At 35.9% G+C, this 19,319-nt stretch overlaps 1 protein-coding gene across 13 annotated transcripts in view; it reads right to left on the bottom strand.

Moving 5' to 3' along the window:
• Window positions 1-19,319, bottom strand: part of LOC106619829 (fibulin-1) — a 35,200-nt gene that overhangs the window by 3,597 nt on the left and 12,284 nt on the right. For 12 of the 13 annotated variants that reach the window (XM_036367052.2, XM_036367055.2, XM_036367057.2 and 9 more), the window contains 5 exons: window positions 6,716-7,276; window positions 6,505-6,633; window positions 4,350-4,850; window positions 3,330-3,470; window positions 2,826-3,176 (listed from right to left, as the gene is read on the bottom strand). In XM_036367052.2, coding sequence (XP_036222945.2) covers window positions 2,826-3,176; window positions 3,330-3,470; window positions 4,350-4,850; window positions 6,505-6,633; window positions 6,716-7,276 — 1,683 coding nt within the window. The remainder of the gene's footprint in view (window positions 1-2,825; window positions 3,177-3,329; window positions 3,471-4,349; window positions 4,851-6,504; window positions 6,634-6,715; window positions 7,277-19,319) is intronic. The other variant, XM_070112397.1, reaches the window with a different exon arrangement.

Here is a 19,319-nt window from a genome sequence, read left to right as displayed (position 1 = left end):
CTAACAGGTGCAAGAGCGATTCTGTGTTGGGTTTCAAAGCTGGCTGCCAACAGTGAAGTAGAAGCCAAGGCGTAAATGCGATGACTGCTTGTTTGATGGCAGGAGAAATTTTCTATTGTCCTCGCCCACAACCGGACCCATTCGCTTCGCTTTTTTATCTAGTCTAGAGCATGCGAAACTAACGGCGCCGTTGTTAAGGCCAATAATCTAAATACAATCGGCAAACGCAATTGTACTCTTTTGTAAAATATTGTATCTTTCCTATTTAGTTCGGCAGCTCTTATTATTTTCTCCAGCTACATATAGAAGAAATCATATGATAAGGAGTCACCCTGTCTGAAATTCCTTTTGGTATTGAACGGTTTACATAGCCAAATAAGCTTTGCGGGATACCAAAGTCAGACATAGCGACATAGAGGTTTTATGGATGAAAAGGTGATTGTATCTTCTTCCTTTTGTCGTAGGAACATATTTCCTGTACTCGTTCAGTAACCAGACAGATATAACTTTTGGTAATTTCACCAGCTATTTCTCTTTCCGGGATTCCTTTATGGCCTGGAAGCCAGAATATATGCAGCCACTTTCCGACAGCCAAAGACATCATCTGATGTGGTACGATGTAAAATTATTGCCTTAAATTCCGCCTGGCTATCGACGTATATATTGATAATTTTTATGTTATTTCCTGCGTTGCTAGCTATCTCAGCCGTTTCCCTGAACGAAAAGTCTTCCACCAGAAAAATACTGCAGTACTCCGAAAGCTTGAAGGGTCGCCTGAGATGCAGCTCCGATATTCCGGCTCCCATCCCATTAGCTATTTCTGATCCGTCTGTGAAACCAGCGGTACTTATCTAGCAAGTCGCATGCTCCTACGCCATCTACCTTCTGTTGGTGTGACTTGAAATCTTCTCTTATAAATAAAACGTGAGGGTATGTGGTATATTTTATCCACCAATCCCATATTTTCGAGCTATGTACGAAGGCTCCTGTGCAGAACTCACCCAACGCCGCCGCTAGTGCAGCCGTTGAAGTGGTTCTTAGGGAAAAAATCCTGTGCTGGTAACTCATACTCGGCAATGCCACAGCCAGTTTCGATTTGTATTTCTGAGTAATGATCGGTAGCGTAAGCAGATTTAAAGTAGCCATAACATGGTAATAACATTGTGCTTCTCTGTTCATATTGCATGTGTTGAACTAATAGCCTACCGAATTGTACCATATATGTAAATATTAGGTAAAGTAAAAAGTTCGTTCGGTTTTTATCTAAGAGATGGCGTTATTGTCCATAGTATTAGTGTTACGTGTCGCATCATGTCATACTATACGGCGCTGAAAACGCGTTTATTCGCCCTAAATGTCTTTGACAGTTTTTCGATCGATTGACTCAGTACGTTGTGAGCGCTCGTCAAAGATGGACACCAGCAAAGAGAAAATTCGCTATATTTTACAATTTTTCTTCGATCAAGGCGAAAAAGCAGCCAAAGCGGCTGAAAAAATTTATTTAGTTTATGGGCCCGATACTGTAAACAAACGTGTAGCACAAAAGTGGTTTGCTAGGTTCCGTTCCGGTAATTTCGATGTCAAAGATGCACCACGTGTTGGGAGGCCTGTCGTCGAAAATTGCGATAAAATCATGGAAATAGTGGAAACAGACCGCCACGTGAGCACTTATTTAATTGCTTAGGAACTGAAGATAAGCCAGAAAACCGTTTGGAACCATTTGCATAACCTTGGATTCAAAAAGGAGCTCGATGTTTGGGTGTCACACGAACTAACGCAAAAAACATGATGGACCGAATTTCCATCTGCAAATCGCTGCAGAATCGCAACAAAATCGACCCGTTTCTGAAGCGGATTGTGACTGGGGATGAAAAATGGGTCACTTATGACAACAACGCAAACGGTCGTGGTCAAAGCTCGGGGAAGCGGCCCAAATGGTGGCCAAGACCTGATTGACGGCCAGGAAGGTTTTGCTGTGTGTTTGGTGGGATGGGCAAGGAATCATCTACTGCGAGCTGCTCCTCTATGGCCAAACGCTCAATTCGGCCCTCTACTGCCAACAACTGGACCGCTTGAAGGCAGCACTCATCCAAAAGAGGCCATCTTTGATCAACAACACAACGAATTGTGTTCCATCAGGACAACGCCAGGCCACACACGTCTTTGGTGACTCGCCAGAAGCTCCTGGAGCTCGGATGGGAGGTCCTAATGCACCCACCTTATAGTCCGGACCTGGCACCAAGTGATTACCATCTTTTCCTGTCAATGGCGAACGCGCTTAATGGTAAGAAGTTAGCCTCAAGAGAGGCCTGTGAAAATTGGCTCTCCGAGTTTTTTGCCAATAGGGACGCAGCCTTCTAAGAGAGGGGTATAATGAAGTTGGCATCTCGTTGGCAACAAGTTTATGAACACAAATGCACACAAAGTTATTATCTTTTGAAAAATCAATAAGAAACCGAACGAGCTTTTTACTTTACCTAATATATCCATATAATGGGTTAAGTGAGGCATTGGACCTCGCACGTGAATTTAAGCCTAGCGTATTTTCTTTTCATTTTTATCTTTCGTTAACTTCTATGTATGTAAAAAATTCAGTGTAATGGAATTTATGGAGAAAAGTAGTAAAAGTAAATAATATACATAATAAAACACAGTTTTAAATAATAATTATGCTGAGTTTTAAAAAAGTGTGAAGTATAAATTTTTACATATAGTATATACGTAGAACCAGTTAATGCGTATCAGGCGTTTGACGAAAATATTAACAGGATTGTGGTGATAGGTCTGGTATTTCTGAAGCAAATAAATAGGTATATATTATTTACCTGTGCAAGCACCCAAATTGTTCCGATGAAAGCCTATACTACATGGTGGGAGTTGATTATTTTCAGTTTCACCAATGCCAGTGTATCGCTGTACATCCTCCCGCATATAGTTATAACTGTGGGTTTGCCGAGAAGCATATTGACCTGGATTATTATATGAGGTACGATTATGGTAGTAATAATTAGATAAACCACTGACTGGTGGTGACGTGGTAGTTGTAGTAGTCGCCTTCGTCGTTGTGGTTGCTATAGTTGTTGGTGTGCGACGGTAGCAACGGAAAGAACCTTTCGTGTTATGGCACTCATAATCAAGTGGACAGTTATGAGTTCCTAGTGTGCACTCATCATCGTCTTTAGGAGATGTAAAAAAAAAACATCAATCTTTTCACAAGCAAACTTTAAAATTAATCACTAAATTTGTTTCTGTTATGTATAAGAAATATATAAGAGTTTTTATACTCTTGCTGCTTCAAATAAATTTTTGCTATTGTATGTTTTGCTTACCATCGCAGTTGCCTGTTTCGGCATTTAGTGTATAACCGGTACCACAGCTTTGAAGTCTAACGCAGACATATGAACCGTATGTATTGTCACATCGCTGCGTTGGTAGGCAGTTATGGTTATTGATAGAACACTCATTTATATCTGGAAATGTATGAAGGTATGAGATCATTGTGAATACAATTTGGAAAAGTTCACATGCATGTAATTTAATTAATTAAAAACACTACTATCAAATTGTACATACGAGTATAGGCGAATGTGGCCTTCGTCTTTCTGCGTATATGATGTAACATAAATTTGCGGTTATAAATGGAAATATAATATTTCACAAAGCAGCTACAAGCGATAGTGGTCCGATGTCGGCGAGTCCGACAAATTAGTAGCTTGGAAGAAAAGGACGTCTGTAAATTTTCAGATTGATATCTCAAAAACTGAGGGAATAGTTCGCGTTTTTGACAGACTAAATCGACTCATGTGATCAAGCAGATCATTTATATATATATTTTATAGAGTATACGACGTTTCCTTCCGGGTGTTACAAACATCGAAACAAACTTAATATACCCTACTCAGGGTATAAAAACTCTGCTGATGTCAAAACAGTACTTATTCAGTGTTGTCTCGGTTCTGTGACGGAGAATGAAACCATTGACATGCTTTACTAAATTCCAAAAAAATGTATTTGAATAACCATTGATTGATGTTAATCGTGAAAGCTCTAACTCTAAACTGATGGCTTTAATAATTTAAATTGATTATCTTGAAAAGAGTATTCTTCGGATCTGGTCCGTAGCAGGATCTTCTGTCTCTACATCTCAAGAAAAAATACGAGTACTTACTGGTAGGAAAGGTAGCTAGTTATTTTGGAGAAAACTCTAACTTTACCAATGGTGACTTGGATCAATAAAATATAATTTTTCAAAAGCATCCCCTTAAATTGATGCGACGTTTTGAGCATGCCCTAGGTGTTAAAAATTTTGGGACACATCTTTTGTTTTTTATATAACTTAGAGTACTCACCCACACATGCATTCGTGGTCGCATCTAGATTAAACCCTATTTTACAATCACAGCGGTAACCGCCAATGTCATTGAAGCACACCTGACTGCTATCACATGCATATTCATCTACTAAACATTCATCGACATCGACGCAGCCTTCATTTTTGTATTGGAAACCGGCACTGCAGGCATTTTCACATTTTTCTTTATGTGGGTCGCACTTCCTGGAATTGACGCTCAAACAATGGAAACCGCCCATAGTGTTATGGCAATACTGACTGATTTTACAATTGTGTAATTTATTAGCGCATTCATCAACATCCAGGCATTTTCTTTTGATGTAGTTAAATTCATAACCAGTACCGCAACTTATTGATTCCACTTTGTTAATGTGTTCTGACTGGTTATCATCAATTACGCCTTTTTTTGCCTGACTTTCTACATTTCCAACATCACCTTCGTGAACATCCTCTATGTCTTTCCCCGCATTGACTTCATTTTTGTGTACTTTATCCGAAACTACAAATTTGTTTATAAAATATTAGTTTTGCTCATACTAATCTGGTGTTAATTTTTAAATATAATAAGCTATTATTATATGATAAAGTTTTGGATCAAATCCCGTTTGATCTAATTAATTAAAATGAATAAGTTTGTAATTGCATAAAATTAAATTACCGGACTCGATAAATTTCATTGGAATAGCATAGCAATTAAACCAATTTTGTAACTAATACAAAAACAAGATAGAACGTTAATTCGGCTGCACCAAAGCTATACTACCCTTCACGTGTGCATTTTTTATACAATAGCATAAAAGCGTCTAAAAAGATCTTTATCTTGATTTTAATCGGTCAACTTAAATGAAAGCTATATGCTACAATTCAGATCTGAACAATTTTTCGGAGATTGTAGCATTGCCTTAAATAATAATCTATGCCGAATTTCGTGACGATACCTTCTTAAATGAAAAAATTTCTATACAAGAACATGATATAGATAACACAGTGTGTATGCCAGCTATATACTATAGTGGTCCGATATCAGCAGTTCCGACTAATGAGCAGCTTGCATGGGAGTAAAGGACGTGTGTGAGAGATGGGTATCTCAAAAACGAACGACTCGTTGTATACAGACAGACGGACAGATAGACTATCATATGTAGCTGAATCGAATCTCGTCACACTAATCATTTATATAGGTATATTTTATATTTATACATTTTATAGGGTCTCCGACGTTTCCTTTTGAGTGTTACAAACTTCGTTGCAAACATGATATTACCTTGTTCCGGGTATAAAAATCAGCGAAATTTTTGTGCAATGTCGATTAAAAATCAATCATACTAACCAATCGAACAAACTATACGAGATGTTCAAACAAAGAAGCAGCATGTCTTCTGCGCATGCATAATTATGCTACGAGTCTCAATGAAAAGCAAAGGAAAATGTTGGGCGACTCATATCTTTTCGTGACAAGCAACAATCGCCATTTATATTTCCTTTATATCTATTATTTTTCAACTGGGTTGAAATATATTTTTGAAGTATGTATGTAAGATTAGAATTATATAATATCTCAGAGAAGCACGGAAAGTAAAGCGTTCATTCTGACAAACCACATGTTTTCTTCGTTTCGAAGTACAACCTGTCAAGCAAAACGAGGAGAGTTTTATGTAAATGAGCTTTTATTTTGATATAACCCTTTTATAATGGCTGTGTCGGTGTTGGAAATAATATGTTTTCCGCGAGAGGTCTCACGATTCAAGAAACGAGAGCCGAAATGCAATGATTTAATTTATTTTTGTCAAAAAATATAAAATAGCCAATAAAATAACTTTACTAAAAACCTGATGTGATACGGTAAAATTGAATCTGATTTTGTGATCTATGTTGTGAACTATAATATTATGTCGGTCAGTGTAATTAAACGAAGATTTTACTAGCCACTTCAATGAATAATGTTTATCTTAATATTCTTTTGTGTAATAACAAAATATCGAACAATCTTTTGGTCAAAAAGGACGCTATATGTAGCTCTAGAGGTATGAAATATTTAATTCAAAATTTTAAAAAGAGTTTTGATACACATAAACTTATAAAAATTTATATGCAACTTATTTGCATATATTATATTAAAAACGATTTTAGAATCTGTGCTGTGCAATATTTACCATTGTTTGGAGAGCAAGTCACGTTATTCTCATCCAGCTTATAGCCAGCATTGCATTTGCAACGATACGCTTCCTTCGTATTCTCACAAATATGCGCGCACAGATTCTTCACTTTACCGCATATATCATCTAAATCATCATGAGTTATTTTTTTACGAATAAGTATGTAAATGTAGATAGCAATATTAGGAGCGTATTTGCATTTACTTACCGTCATCTTCTGGCAACACAATTGTACCATCACTTGCATTTCCAATCAATTCGTCTTCAACAATTAGATCTTTCTCGTCCGAGCCGTTAAAAAATTTATTTGCTTTAGCTTCCAATTTATCGTTTTCTTCATTACTCACATAATCACCGTTGTTGTCATCAATTATTATAGCGCCAGGATAGTTATAATTAGTTTTACTGCCATCACAGCAAATGTGATATGTATCGATTTTCGCAAAATATGAAAAAAGCGCATTGTTGCAATCGTTACTACTAGCCTTTACAGCTAAGCCCACCTGACAAGCGCGACAGCAATTTGCATATGCGTTAGTATTGTATTCATCATCGCAACGAGTACCCCGCAAGGCAGCTAAGCGTCCCGCAACACAATACTGCTCTTCCAATTTCTTTGAACAACAAACACCATACGTCGAATGACAAAGCCCACGCCATAGGGGGGGTATCGCGCTCACTTCGTAATCGTATTGTTCGCAGTTTTTTTCATTAGCAGCATACTGAATACCATTTAAGCAGCATTTTCTAATATGACTGGCGATGTCATCTAGAATATGAGACAGTTCGTGACTCGGTTTAATCGAGTTTTCATACAAAGTTATAATGTCAAAACGAAGCACAGAACATTTTGTGATTACATTATTAAAGAACATCACTACTGTAATACATACATACTCGTACATATGTATATATACAAATGGTATGTTCATTACTACGGCGTTTAGTTTTCATCTTTAGTACAGGAAGCTCAAATGCAACTATAGCTAAGAATTTGTTTTCAGTCCTTTATCCCTTTTGTATAATACCGAATATATTATAGAAATCATAAGCAATTAAAAAATTACCGTAAACGAAAACAAGGCTTTAGTCCTTGGAAGAGTGTAAAATGTTCGGATACATCCGAACTTAGCCCTTCCTTACTTGTTTAAATATACATTTTTGTCAGAACCTATAAATATTTCTAAGCCTTTAATACTTCTCCATTGCTCCTCCGTACTCCTCAATTGGGTTGGTAATAATTCGTTGGATTAATATAAAATAAATAGCCAAATAAGTAAATTTGAATCAATATTTTTAGGTAAATAACAATCTTATTCTACATTAAAAGTGACACAATTCATCTAAAACTTTGCCTTTCCTTAAGAGCTAACAATTTCGGCCGCGCTGAGTAACGTTTATTCAAAATATAAATTAACTACATATATAATAGATACTTATATTTTAAATTTCAATTTCGCTGCTTTTGAATATTATCTTAATTTTTGTGAAACTTTTTCAATGGGTTGCGTCGCTTAAATCCATTGTGTCAAAATGAAAGGAATGTGCAGATTTAAATAAAATGAAAGGTCGGAGTGAGTCTACTTATACTTGTAGATATATTTAGTCCAGACATTTTATTTTGTGGAAGATCTTGGTTTCTCTTCGGTGTTAGTATTTGCTGATCTATTAATGTTGACAAGTTTATGATCAGAGATGGCCACGACCACAACCAAACCACCTTCATAAATTGACATTGTGTTGGTGCGTTTACTGTGTGACAAAGCGAATCATTGGAATTATGCTGGACTGAATATGTGCACGTTCAAATAAATGTATCAAAATTATTATTATTTCCGGTTGAGTGGTTATTAGACTATAGTTAAACTATTTACATTTAAAAAAGGGACTATATGATATTTTATAGCGTAAGAATTAGTTTAATTTCATACGTAAAATAAACACTTCCGTCCGCATGAACCCGTTCAGTCAACTTCTGATTAGAGGTGCAGACAATCGATGGGTCTATCGATAGTATCGTTAGTTTTATTTTCGTCTGACTATCGAAAATTTATTTTGACTATCAATGATTTTTGACTTACCAACAAATTTCATAAATTAGAAAAATTCTACTAAATGTATGTAGCTGAATAACGAGTAGTATTGTAGTATATAGTGTAGTCTGGTAATCAATGTGTGAAATATCATCCTTTCATTCAAATACGTACGTACAGACAATTTTTTAAAATAATATACAAATTATTAAATTTAACTATTCCTAACCCTTTAATAAGGTGTTGGTTGCGCTAGAAGGAATATAATAGATAGGTTTACGGAAATATTTACAGTTAGGTAAGATTTCTATTGTTCTGAAATGCCGGTTCCACATAATCTTACTTATTTATACTGGTAGTGGCAATACAAATTTTTAATTTGTTCGATATAGATCATATATATAAATGATCAGGATGACGAGATGAGTTGAAATCCGGATGTCTGTCTGTCCGTCTGTTTGTGCAAGCTGTAACTTCAGTAATAATTGACCCGCCCACTTCCCATATAATGGTACTGTTAAAATCTACTTAAATCGTGATAAATCATCATCATTATCTCCACAACTCGATGCGGGTCTTCGCTTGCTATAATTTAGTTTTCCAGTTATTTCTGTCCCTTGCTTGGGTTCGTCAGCATTGTAATTTCAGCGCTTCAACGTCCTGGTCCACACCTTCAATTCATAAAAGCTTTGGTGTGCCTCTGCTCCTATTATTTCTGCATCTGCGCAGGAGAATTTGTTTAGGAGGATAGTTTTCGTCGGCGCGAATAATATGACCAGCCCACCGTCGCCTGTTTAATTTAATTGTTGTTACAATATCGGGGTGCTTATACAAGGTCTGTATATTGTGGTTATACCGCATCTTTCATAAGCCATCATCGCAAATAGCTCCAAAAATTCTGCGCAAAGCCTTTCGTTCACAGGTTAACGTCCAGGTTATCAAGGATGCGACGCTTTAGGTGTTTGCTTAACGTGAAATAGCATTTGTTAGCGGCTATTATACTTTGGTTTATTTCTGCAGACATATTGTTCGTATTGTTAAAGTTTACTCCTAAGTACTTAAACTCGGCAGCTACCTCAAAGTTATACTCGCCAAAGCTTAAGTTTTGTCCAATACTGTGGTGAACTGATTTCGCCGTTGAGGATATTAATACTTTCGTTTTTTCTACGTTTATTGTAAGGCCCAAAATCCTTGCAGCTTTTTCTATTTTTATAAATGAAATTTTTCAATTGGTTGTAGATGTTGCAACAACGTCTATATCATCAGCGTAAGCCAAAATTTGAGTCGATTTGAAAAATATTGTACCTTTGGTACTTACTCCTTACCACCTTTTCAAGTGCAAGATTGAATAGTAGGCATGAATGCTCATCCATTTGTCGTAGGTCGTTTTTCAATACAAATTCGCTTGATATAGAGTTTCTTTTGTTCGCCATTGTGGCTATAATAAGATTTACTAATTTATTGGGTATTCCAAACATATAAGAGGCTTCTTAGAGAAGCGACCTGTTTATACTATCGTGTGCCGCCTTGAAATCTATAGACAAGTGAAATGTCGTGATATTATTTTCCTGCGTTTTCTCAAGAAATTGTCTTATTATAAATATATGATCGGTGGTGCCTCTTTCAGTTATAAATCCTGCTTGGTAGTCCGCCACAATTTGGTTGACGTATGGTATGCTTCCGTTGAAAAGTGAACTCCCATATACTACGTATAATGATTTTCGTTATTCGAACAAGTTTTATGACGAATATGTCGGTCAGTGAGCATCATTTTTATACTCACGCAACATGTTGCTACATAGTATAATAGTTTTGTTCACCTAACGGTTGTTTGTATCACCTAAAACTAATCGAGTTAGATATAGGGTTATGTATATATAAATGATCAGGATGAAGAGACGAGTTGAAATCCGGGTGACTGTCTGTCCGTCCGTCCGTCTGTCCGTCCGTCCGTGCAAGCTGTAACTTGAGTAGAAATTGAGATATCTTTATGAAACTTGGTACACATATTTCTTGGAACAGTAAGACGGTTGGTATTGCAGATGGGCGTAATCGGACCACTGCCACGCCCACAAAACGCCATTAATCAAAAACAAATAAATTGTCATAACTAAGCTCCGCAATAAGATACAAGACTGTTATTTGGTGCACGAGATCACATTAGGGAGGGGCATCTGAAGTTAAAATGGGCGTGGTCCCGCCCCTAATAGGTTTATTGGGCATATCTCTTAAACTACTAAAGCTATAATAACAGAATTCACTGGATGAAAATGTTTTTAGCCCATCTACCTACGGTGTGAAAATGGGTGACAACCCCGCCCACTCCCCATGTAACGGTACTGTAAAACTACTAAAAGCGCGATAAATCAAGCACTAAACACGCCAGAGACATTAAATTTTATCTCAGGGATAGTATGAGAAGACTTTGTAGGAACCGCGTTCAAAATTAGACAGTGGGCGTGACACCGCCCACTTTTAGGTGAAAACCCATATCTTGGGATCTTTTTAACCGATTTCGACCAAATATGGTACATAACATTCTTTTTATATTTCTAAATTATGGTGCGAAAACGGGCGAAATCGGATTACAACCACGCCTATTTTCCATATGACACCATTTTAAATTCCCCTTGATTCTTTCACTTTCCACTATGCAAATCAAGCAACAATGATTATATCGGCGTAAAACTTTGCGTGAATAATACGTTTAAAGTATGCCACCTTGTGACCAAAAATTCTCTAAATCGAACTAAAACTGTTTAAGACCCTAGGTACTGAATATGTAGACCCCAGTACCTATAGTTGACTTTTTACCGTAAATATCTGCCATTGTGTAAGATATATAATTGAAATTCATATAATAGAATAAATAAATGAAACTATCGATAATAGTATGTCTTTGTTTCAAAAATGGGTTGAATCGGATCAATAACTCTTGTAGCCCTTATATATCTAATATAAATATTTTTGAACTTTCGCGTGACTTTATACCGCATATGTGAGTTATCTCAATGAAAATGAGAGAGCGTGTTTTACTCATAATCGGGTGAAAATTTTCCTTAGCCCCCATGTAACTAATTTCAGGATTTTCGAACATTCGTCTGACTTTACTTCATTTGATTGGTGATGGTATGTGAGGTACCCTAATGAAACAGTGGGAGCATTTTATTAGTCTGTGGCATGTTAGTAGTATGTGGTATTGGAAAAAATTAATAAAATCGGGTTAATACTACCCTCAAATTCCATATACTACTTATAATTCTTTTCGTTATTCTAACCAGTTTTATGCCGAATATGTCGGTCAGTGAGTATTCATATTTTTTTTATACTCTCGCAACCTGTTGCTACAGAGTATAATAGTTTTGTTCACCTAACGGTTGTTTTTATCACCTAAAACTAATCTAGTTAGATATAGGGTTATATATATATAAATGATCAGGATGAAGAGACGAGTTGAAATCCGGGTGACTGTCTGTCCGTCCGTCCGTCCGTGCAAGCTCTAACTTGAGTAAAAATTGAGATATCTTTATAAAACTTGGTAGACATGTTTCTTGGTACCGTGAGACGGTTGGTATTGCAGATGGGCGTAATCGGACCACTGCCACGCCCACAAAACGCCATTAATCAAAAACAAATAACTTGCCATAACTAAGCTCCGCAATAAGATACAAGACTGTTATTTGGTACACAGGATCACATTAGGGAGGGGCATCTGCAGTTAAAACTTTTTTTTAAAAGTGGGCGTGGTCGCGCCTCTAATAGGTTTAATGTGCATATCTCCTAAACCGCTAATGCTATAATAACAAAATTTACTAGAAGCAAATGTTTTTAGCACTTCTATCGCGGGGTGAAAATAGTTGAAATCGGGTGGCAACTCCGCCCACTCCCCATATAACGGTACTGTTAAAAACTACTAAAAGCGCGATAAATCAAGCACTAAACACGCCAGAGACATTAAATTTTATCTCTGAGATGGTATAAATTGGCTTTATAGGAACCGCGTTCAAAATTAGTCAGCGGGCGTGGCACAGCCCACTTTTAGGTGAAAACCCATATCTTGAGATCTGCTCAACCGATTTCAACCAAATTCGGTGCGTAACGTTCTCTTCATGTTTCTATGTCATAGTGCGAAAATGGGCGAAATCGGACTACAACCACGCTTACTTCCCATGTAACACCATTTTCAATTCCATCTGATTCTTTCACTTTCCACTATGCAAATCAGGTAACAATGATTATATCGGGGTAAAACTTTGCGTGAATAATGGAATTAAAGTATGCCACCTTGCGGCCAAAAATTGTCTAAGTACTAAATATGTGGACCCCAGTGCCTATAGTTGACCTTCTATCGAAAATATCAGTCAATCCACAAAGAAATCTCAAACGAGTATACCATTTGACTTTGCGAGAGTATAAAATGTTCGGTTACATCCGAACTTAGCCCTTCCTAACTTGTTTATATATAAAATTGCTTCAAAATATGTTCTCGAGTTTAGCTGAGCAATGTCAAAATTAATATATTTCTCTATCCCCAATATATATACGATTTCCGTCTTTCCACCTGACTTTACACCGTTGCGGTTGATCAACGTGATATTTTAACGAAATTAAGTAGAAAAGATTTTTTAAAAAATTATGTGGTTTGACGTTGAATTAGAATTAAATAAGTATATACTAAGTCCAAACCTCACACGTTCATATAATGAATTCCGATTCTCTGGTTGACGTTTGCCACCTAAGCTTATAATATAAAATTTAGCCACTTTGGTGGAGTTAATATCACATTCATACTTATGTATATCTCACTTTAAGCAATAAAACTGAGACTAAGTTTATGGCCTTTAATATAAGTCAAGAAGATACCAAATTTGATTGTAATTTAATCACGATATCATTTAATAATGGATGTTTAATTCAACATTTTTTAATATACGGTTTGGAGGAATTTTCTGGTCTTTGATTTTCCCAGCTCACATGTACTACTTATGGTATACTTTTTTTCGTCAATTTGATAATTTCATGAAATTAAATGGACAGTTTTTCTTAAAAATAATGTATATCGCTGCATATGAATGAAATTGGTCTAGACTTTGTTTAAACCTTACAACCCTAATAAACTGATTTCCGCTCCTCTGGTACAACAGCAACCTCATATACCCCACATATTAAATCTAACCCCTTTGGTTCAGTTTATATTATATCACATATACCATGTTTGAGTTAAATAGCTTCTTTTTATAAAAGTTAACATTTCGGAGAAAAAAATAGTATTGACATAAAATAAATCTATGATCAAATAATAATCGAGTAATGAATGTTGAATTCTTTCGCAACATTTTTATACTTTCGCAACATGTTGCAACAGAGTATAGTTTTGTTCACCAAAGAGTTGTTTGCATAACCTAAAGTGATAGATATAGATTTCTATATACATATATTTCTTCTAATATTTGGTGATAATCAGTGGTTAGGTATATTTTCTCAGCCATCATGTTGAACTTATTATAAAATATACCAGACAACAATGCTAAAAAAGTTTCTTAGAGTGCTGGACTTTGTATAGAACAAAAAAATCTTTCTAGAAAAAATTGCATGAAATAAATATTAGTAATGTAGTATCAAAAGGGCTAAAGAACCTTTTTATGTGGTTATAGATAAACTGCGACCCCATTCCGTTTACATGCTACTGTCTATTATTTCAGTTTTGCGACACATTTTAATATGAAGGTCATGAGGTGAACTGTAAACTCAAGAAAATTACATTTTTACCTAGCGCCGTTGGCAGCTTATGAAAGGTTTAGATATTAAGACAGAAAGAAGAAAATCTACATACCTGCTCTACATATGTGTATACCATACTTAATTATATGTAAGTTATTGTTAATTTAGCCTTCATGGGTAGACCCTTCAAAATAGGTACCATAGATCCCCCTGTTTTAGAAAGCGTTTAACAAAAGTAATTTACGGAGGGGTTTTCCGAGAACTTAATTTCAATACAATGAAATAAACTACTAATTTCTAAAATATAAATATAACTAAATATTATGCATTATTATGTTAGTGAATAGCTAAGTAATATATAGGTATAAAAAAGTACGTAAGCTGTACCAACATGTTGCAAGAGTATAATAAATATCAGTACACTGTGTTTATAGTTTCAGTTTCACTAGATGTTTTTACCAGCAAAGTGCTTTATTCAAACTAATTTTAGTGTATTAGTTATATAGTGTTTAAAGTATTATTATATACAGTGACGAGCAAAACCGTATTATATACAGTAGCTAGCAAACACATATACATATGTGCACCAGTATACCATAGTACCTATACACGGAACAGGAAAGGAATCATAGCAAGGACTTACAAGGATTTACAGTGAAAGAGAGCAGCACCTAGGATCCAACTTTTAACACCCAGACGGACTGAATTACATAAGTATTATCTATAAGTATTTTATATATTAATCCATTTATTATTAATTAATTATGCCTAGATTAAGTAGAAAATCTATATTACTAAGTCGTCTTCAGAATAGAAGATGTATGAGAGTTATTCGTGCAAACTCTTTATATAGAGATAGTGAGCAGTCACAAGATACTGTAAGTCACGCTAATCGTAGATTAGATTCCGATGTACGTCTGTCCGAAAAAAGTATCAATACAAATCAACATAGAACCAGGCGGGAAAATCTCGAGGTACGGTCTTTTGAACAAAATTTAAATACCGTTCAACATAGAACAAGGCGACAAGATCCGCAAATTCGCTCTGAAGAGCAAATAACAGATACTCGAAGTCATAGGTCTCGGCGTGAAGACCCCGAGGTTCGATCTGTTGAGCAAGTTGCAAATACTGTTCAACATAGAACAAGGCGGCAAGATCCCCAAATTCGCTCTGAAGAGCAAATAAGAGATACTCGAGGTCATAGGTCTCAGCGTGAAGACCCCGAGGTTCGATCTGTTGAGCAAGTTGCAAATACTGTTCAACATAGAACAAGGCGGCAAGATCCCCAAATTCGCTCTGAAGAGCAAATAAGAAATACTCGAGGTCATAGGTCTCGTCGAGAAAATCTTGAGGTACGTTATGATGAACAAAGTAGGAACAGTAGGAATCATAGAGAACTTCGCGCAAGAAATCCTGAGTATAGGAATTTAGAGCGCATTCGTGATCAAATGCAAAGGGAACATGCAAGAAGAAATCCTGAAATAAGGGGAGAGGAGCGTGATAGAGAAACACAACGTCGACAGCTTAGTAGAAGGGGTATGAGAGAAGAAATTTTGAATCAGAGACGTCTTAGACAATGTCAAGTTCGCCTTCGTAGAGATAACCCACTCAATAGACAAATTGAAAACCAAAGGCAGTCCCAACGAATCCGATTAACGAGAGAAAATAATGTTATAGAAACTGATAATATTGGCAATTTAACAGATTTCAAAAACATTTATTTCCAAAATATGAATAAGGACCCTACTGAAATATCTATTTGCTGCGGCGGCTTATGGTTTTCACACCAAGTTCGCAAATTAAATTTCGAAACTATTGCACAAGGTCACCCGAATGCTGATGGTGGATTGTGCTACTTGCAAAAATGCGATTGTTAAAAAGAACGTTCCAAAAATATGTTTAGCTAACGGTCTAGACTTTCCTGAAATACCAGATTGTTTTAAAGGTTTAACCCCAATTGAAGAACGTCTCATAATGCCTAGATTGCCTTTTATGACAATCCGTCCGTTAGGATATCAAGGTCAGAGTTTGCTCAAAGGTGCTGTTGTTAATATACCAATTTCTGTTAACAATCTCTTGTGACATCTCTACCAAGGTCCTTTGATGAGGCTCATGTTATACAAATTCACTTAAGAAGGTGTTTGGAATACAATCATGATTACATGATCGATACCATACGCCCCGCAAAAATTATGGAAACTTTGCAGTTCTTAGTGAATACCCCTCTGTATCGTGAGCACAATATACATATTAATGAAAACTGGATTTCAGAATTTAATAACCAAGAAGAAGTTCCGTTTGTTGCATCTGCAGAGGATTCCCGATTGGTTCAATCTTTTCATGCGGCACAAACTTCTCATGATAATCGCTCAGGTAATAATATTCCCACTGGTCTTTTACCTTCAGAGCTAAATCCAGGCGGTCAAGAAACCCTTTTGGACAATATTCCTGTAGAAAACTTAGACTTTAATCGTTTAGTTATAGCGCCAGGTGAAGGACAAAGACCAATTGACATAATTAAAGATAATAATTCAGAAGAGTTGTCATTTGGAACAATATACGTTGGGCAGAAGCGTACATGCTCTGAAACGTATAGCAACATAATACGTTCTGAAATTCGCCGTTTTTACAGAAGAGCGTGTACCATTCCAAAGTTGTTCTATGATTACAAAAAATTAGAACTGCTACAAATTAAGAATAGTACATCCATTTGCCTTAGAAAGTTTTCAGGTCGCAACCGAGTTACGGCCCAAAATCTATTAAACGAAAACTTTTTTCAAAACTTGATTCAACACGATGATGGTTACAAGGTTTTGAAAGGCGTTAGATCCTCAGCTGCGCACTGGGAAGCTGAGAAGAAAAAGCCAATCGCTATGATTCACCAATTTGGGCTTCCAACCTTCTTTATCACTTTATCGGCTGCAGAATCTCAGTGGGTAGAGCTTTTGGTGATCCTCTCTAAAACTGTTGATTCTAAAGATATTTCGGAAGAGGAAGCCAACAGTTTAACAACCCAAGATAGATATCGCTTAATTCGGTCAGACGCGGTTACTTGTGCTAGATATTTTGACTAACGCTATCGACAAATTCTTAAGCTTTTTAAAGATAACACCGGCATTTTTGGAGAGCATTTTGTTCCAAATTTCTACTGGAGAGTGGAGTTTCAACAGAGAGGTTCCCCGCATGTACATGGCATGTATTGGCTTAATAATGCTCCCAGGATCATCCTTCAAGATCCTCAGACATTCCCTGATGTCATTAGTTTTATTGACAATTATATTTCTACCGATGGTTCGATCAGCCACTTAGAAAATTTTTTGGGTTATCAAAAGCATAACCACAGTCAGTCTTGTACTAGGGAAATAAGAGGACAACAGTTTTGTCGTTTTGGTATACCATATCCACCAATGCCTTCAACGCAAATACTGTTACCTCTTACAGAAACAAGTCAAAATTCAGAAAGACACAAGGAAAACTTTTTTAAAATTCAAAACGTTTTAAATTCAAATATGACTATAGAAGACATTTCTAATTTAAACGATTTTGAACACTTCCAGTCTGATAGTAGAATAAATATGTTTTTTGATGACTATTTGTTAGCCCTTAGGTCAAGTTTAACAAAACCCAAAATTTTGCTAAAAAGAAAATTACAGGATCGTTTTATAAACGCTTATAATCCTCTGATTTTGGAACTCCATAGAGCAAATATGGATATCCAATATATACTGGATGCATATGCTTGCTGTTCATATATAATTAATTATATTAACAAGTCTAACAGGGGAATTTCTAGGCTCTTAAATGAAGCTATATCAGAGGTAAATGCTGGAAATTATACTATTAAGCAAAAACTTAAACATATAGGTCACAAATTTATACCAGCAAGTAATGCAGAAATATTTATAAATACCTCTCGACCTGAGGAACGTGTTCGAATGGTAAAACCTAGAGCGGAACTTCAGAACCTTCCTTCAGGTTCGACTGAAATATTCGTAGCCGGTATTTTAGACCGTTATGTTCAAAGATCCCATCAGTTAGAAACTCTTTGTTTAGCTGATTTTGCATCTAGGTATAAATATTTTAAATCTAGTAGAAGAGCACAAGATAGAGATCATGATGAAGAAGAGAGGGAAGACGATAATTTACTAGAAAGCTCGGTTGCTATGCCTCTTAAAGACGGTAGCGGTTTTATGAAAAAACGTACCAAACCTTGTCTTATTCAGTATAGAAGATTTAACCCAGATTTGGCCAGAGTTGAGTATTTCCGCGAAATGTTAATGCTTTATTATCCTTGACGAAATGAACAGCAAGATCTCATTGAAAACGATAATGAGCAGACTTGCATAACACATCGTATTATAATAGAGAAATCAAAGAAAATATGATGTTTTTGAGGAAAGAGAACTTGAAAATGTTCTAGAAAGTTTTTATAATGAAATAGACTTAGACGAAGGTGCTCAAAATGAACTACCTATAGTGGAAAATGAGTTCAGAGTGTTGGCACTTCCAGAAATAAACCCAAATATAAATTTGCTGGACTTGCATGGCGAAGGTTCAACAGATAATGGCACTGAATCTGATTGCAATATTAGACTTATTAAACTACCCCCTTTAATTCCAGTTGAGGAATTATTTTCTTTAGTTCAAAGTCTAAATATGATTGTATGAAGTTTTTAATATAAGATTGTTGCATACTTGTCATATTTATCATCAACTAACCACTTTGTAATTTACTCATTTGTTACAAACTTGAATATAAGTGAAATATAAATACAAATATGCTTTATAGGGTCTCCGACGTTTCTTTCTGAGTGTAACAAACTACGTGGCAAACTTTATACCCAGCTCAGCATATATAAAGCGAAACATTCCAATCTTTTAAATTTCTTGTAATTTTTTTTATAATCAAGAGTTCTGGACCCAAACCGAATAAAGTCGAATCAAGTTATATGCATTTCTGCTGTGAGCTCGGTGATAGCAGGGTCAATTTGTTTCCCTCGATATTCGAAACCTCTGGAGCATATTACATAAAAAGAGAGGGGAATACGATTGCGTTTA

The sequence above is a fragment of the Bactrocera oleae genome, chromosome X (genome assembly GCF_042242935.1).
Source record: "Bactrocera oleae isolate idBacOlea1 chromosome X, idBacOlea1, whole genome shotgun sequence".
NCBI lineage: Eukaryota > Metazoa > Arthropoda > Insecta > Diptera > Tephritidae > Bactrocera > Bactrocera oleae.
This window is presented reverse-complemented; position numbering and strand designations above follow the sequence as displayed.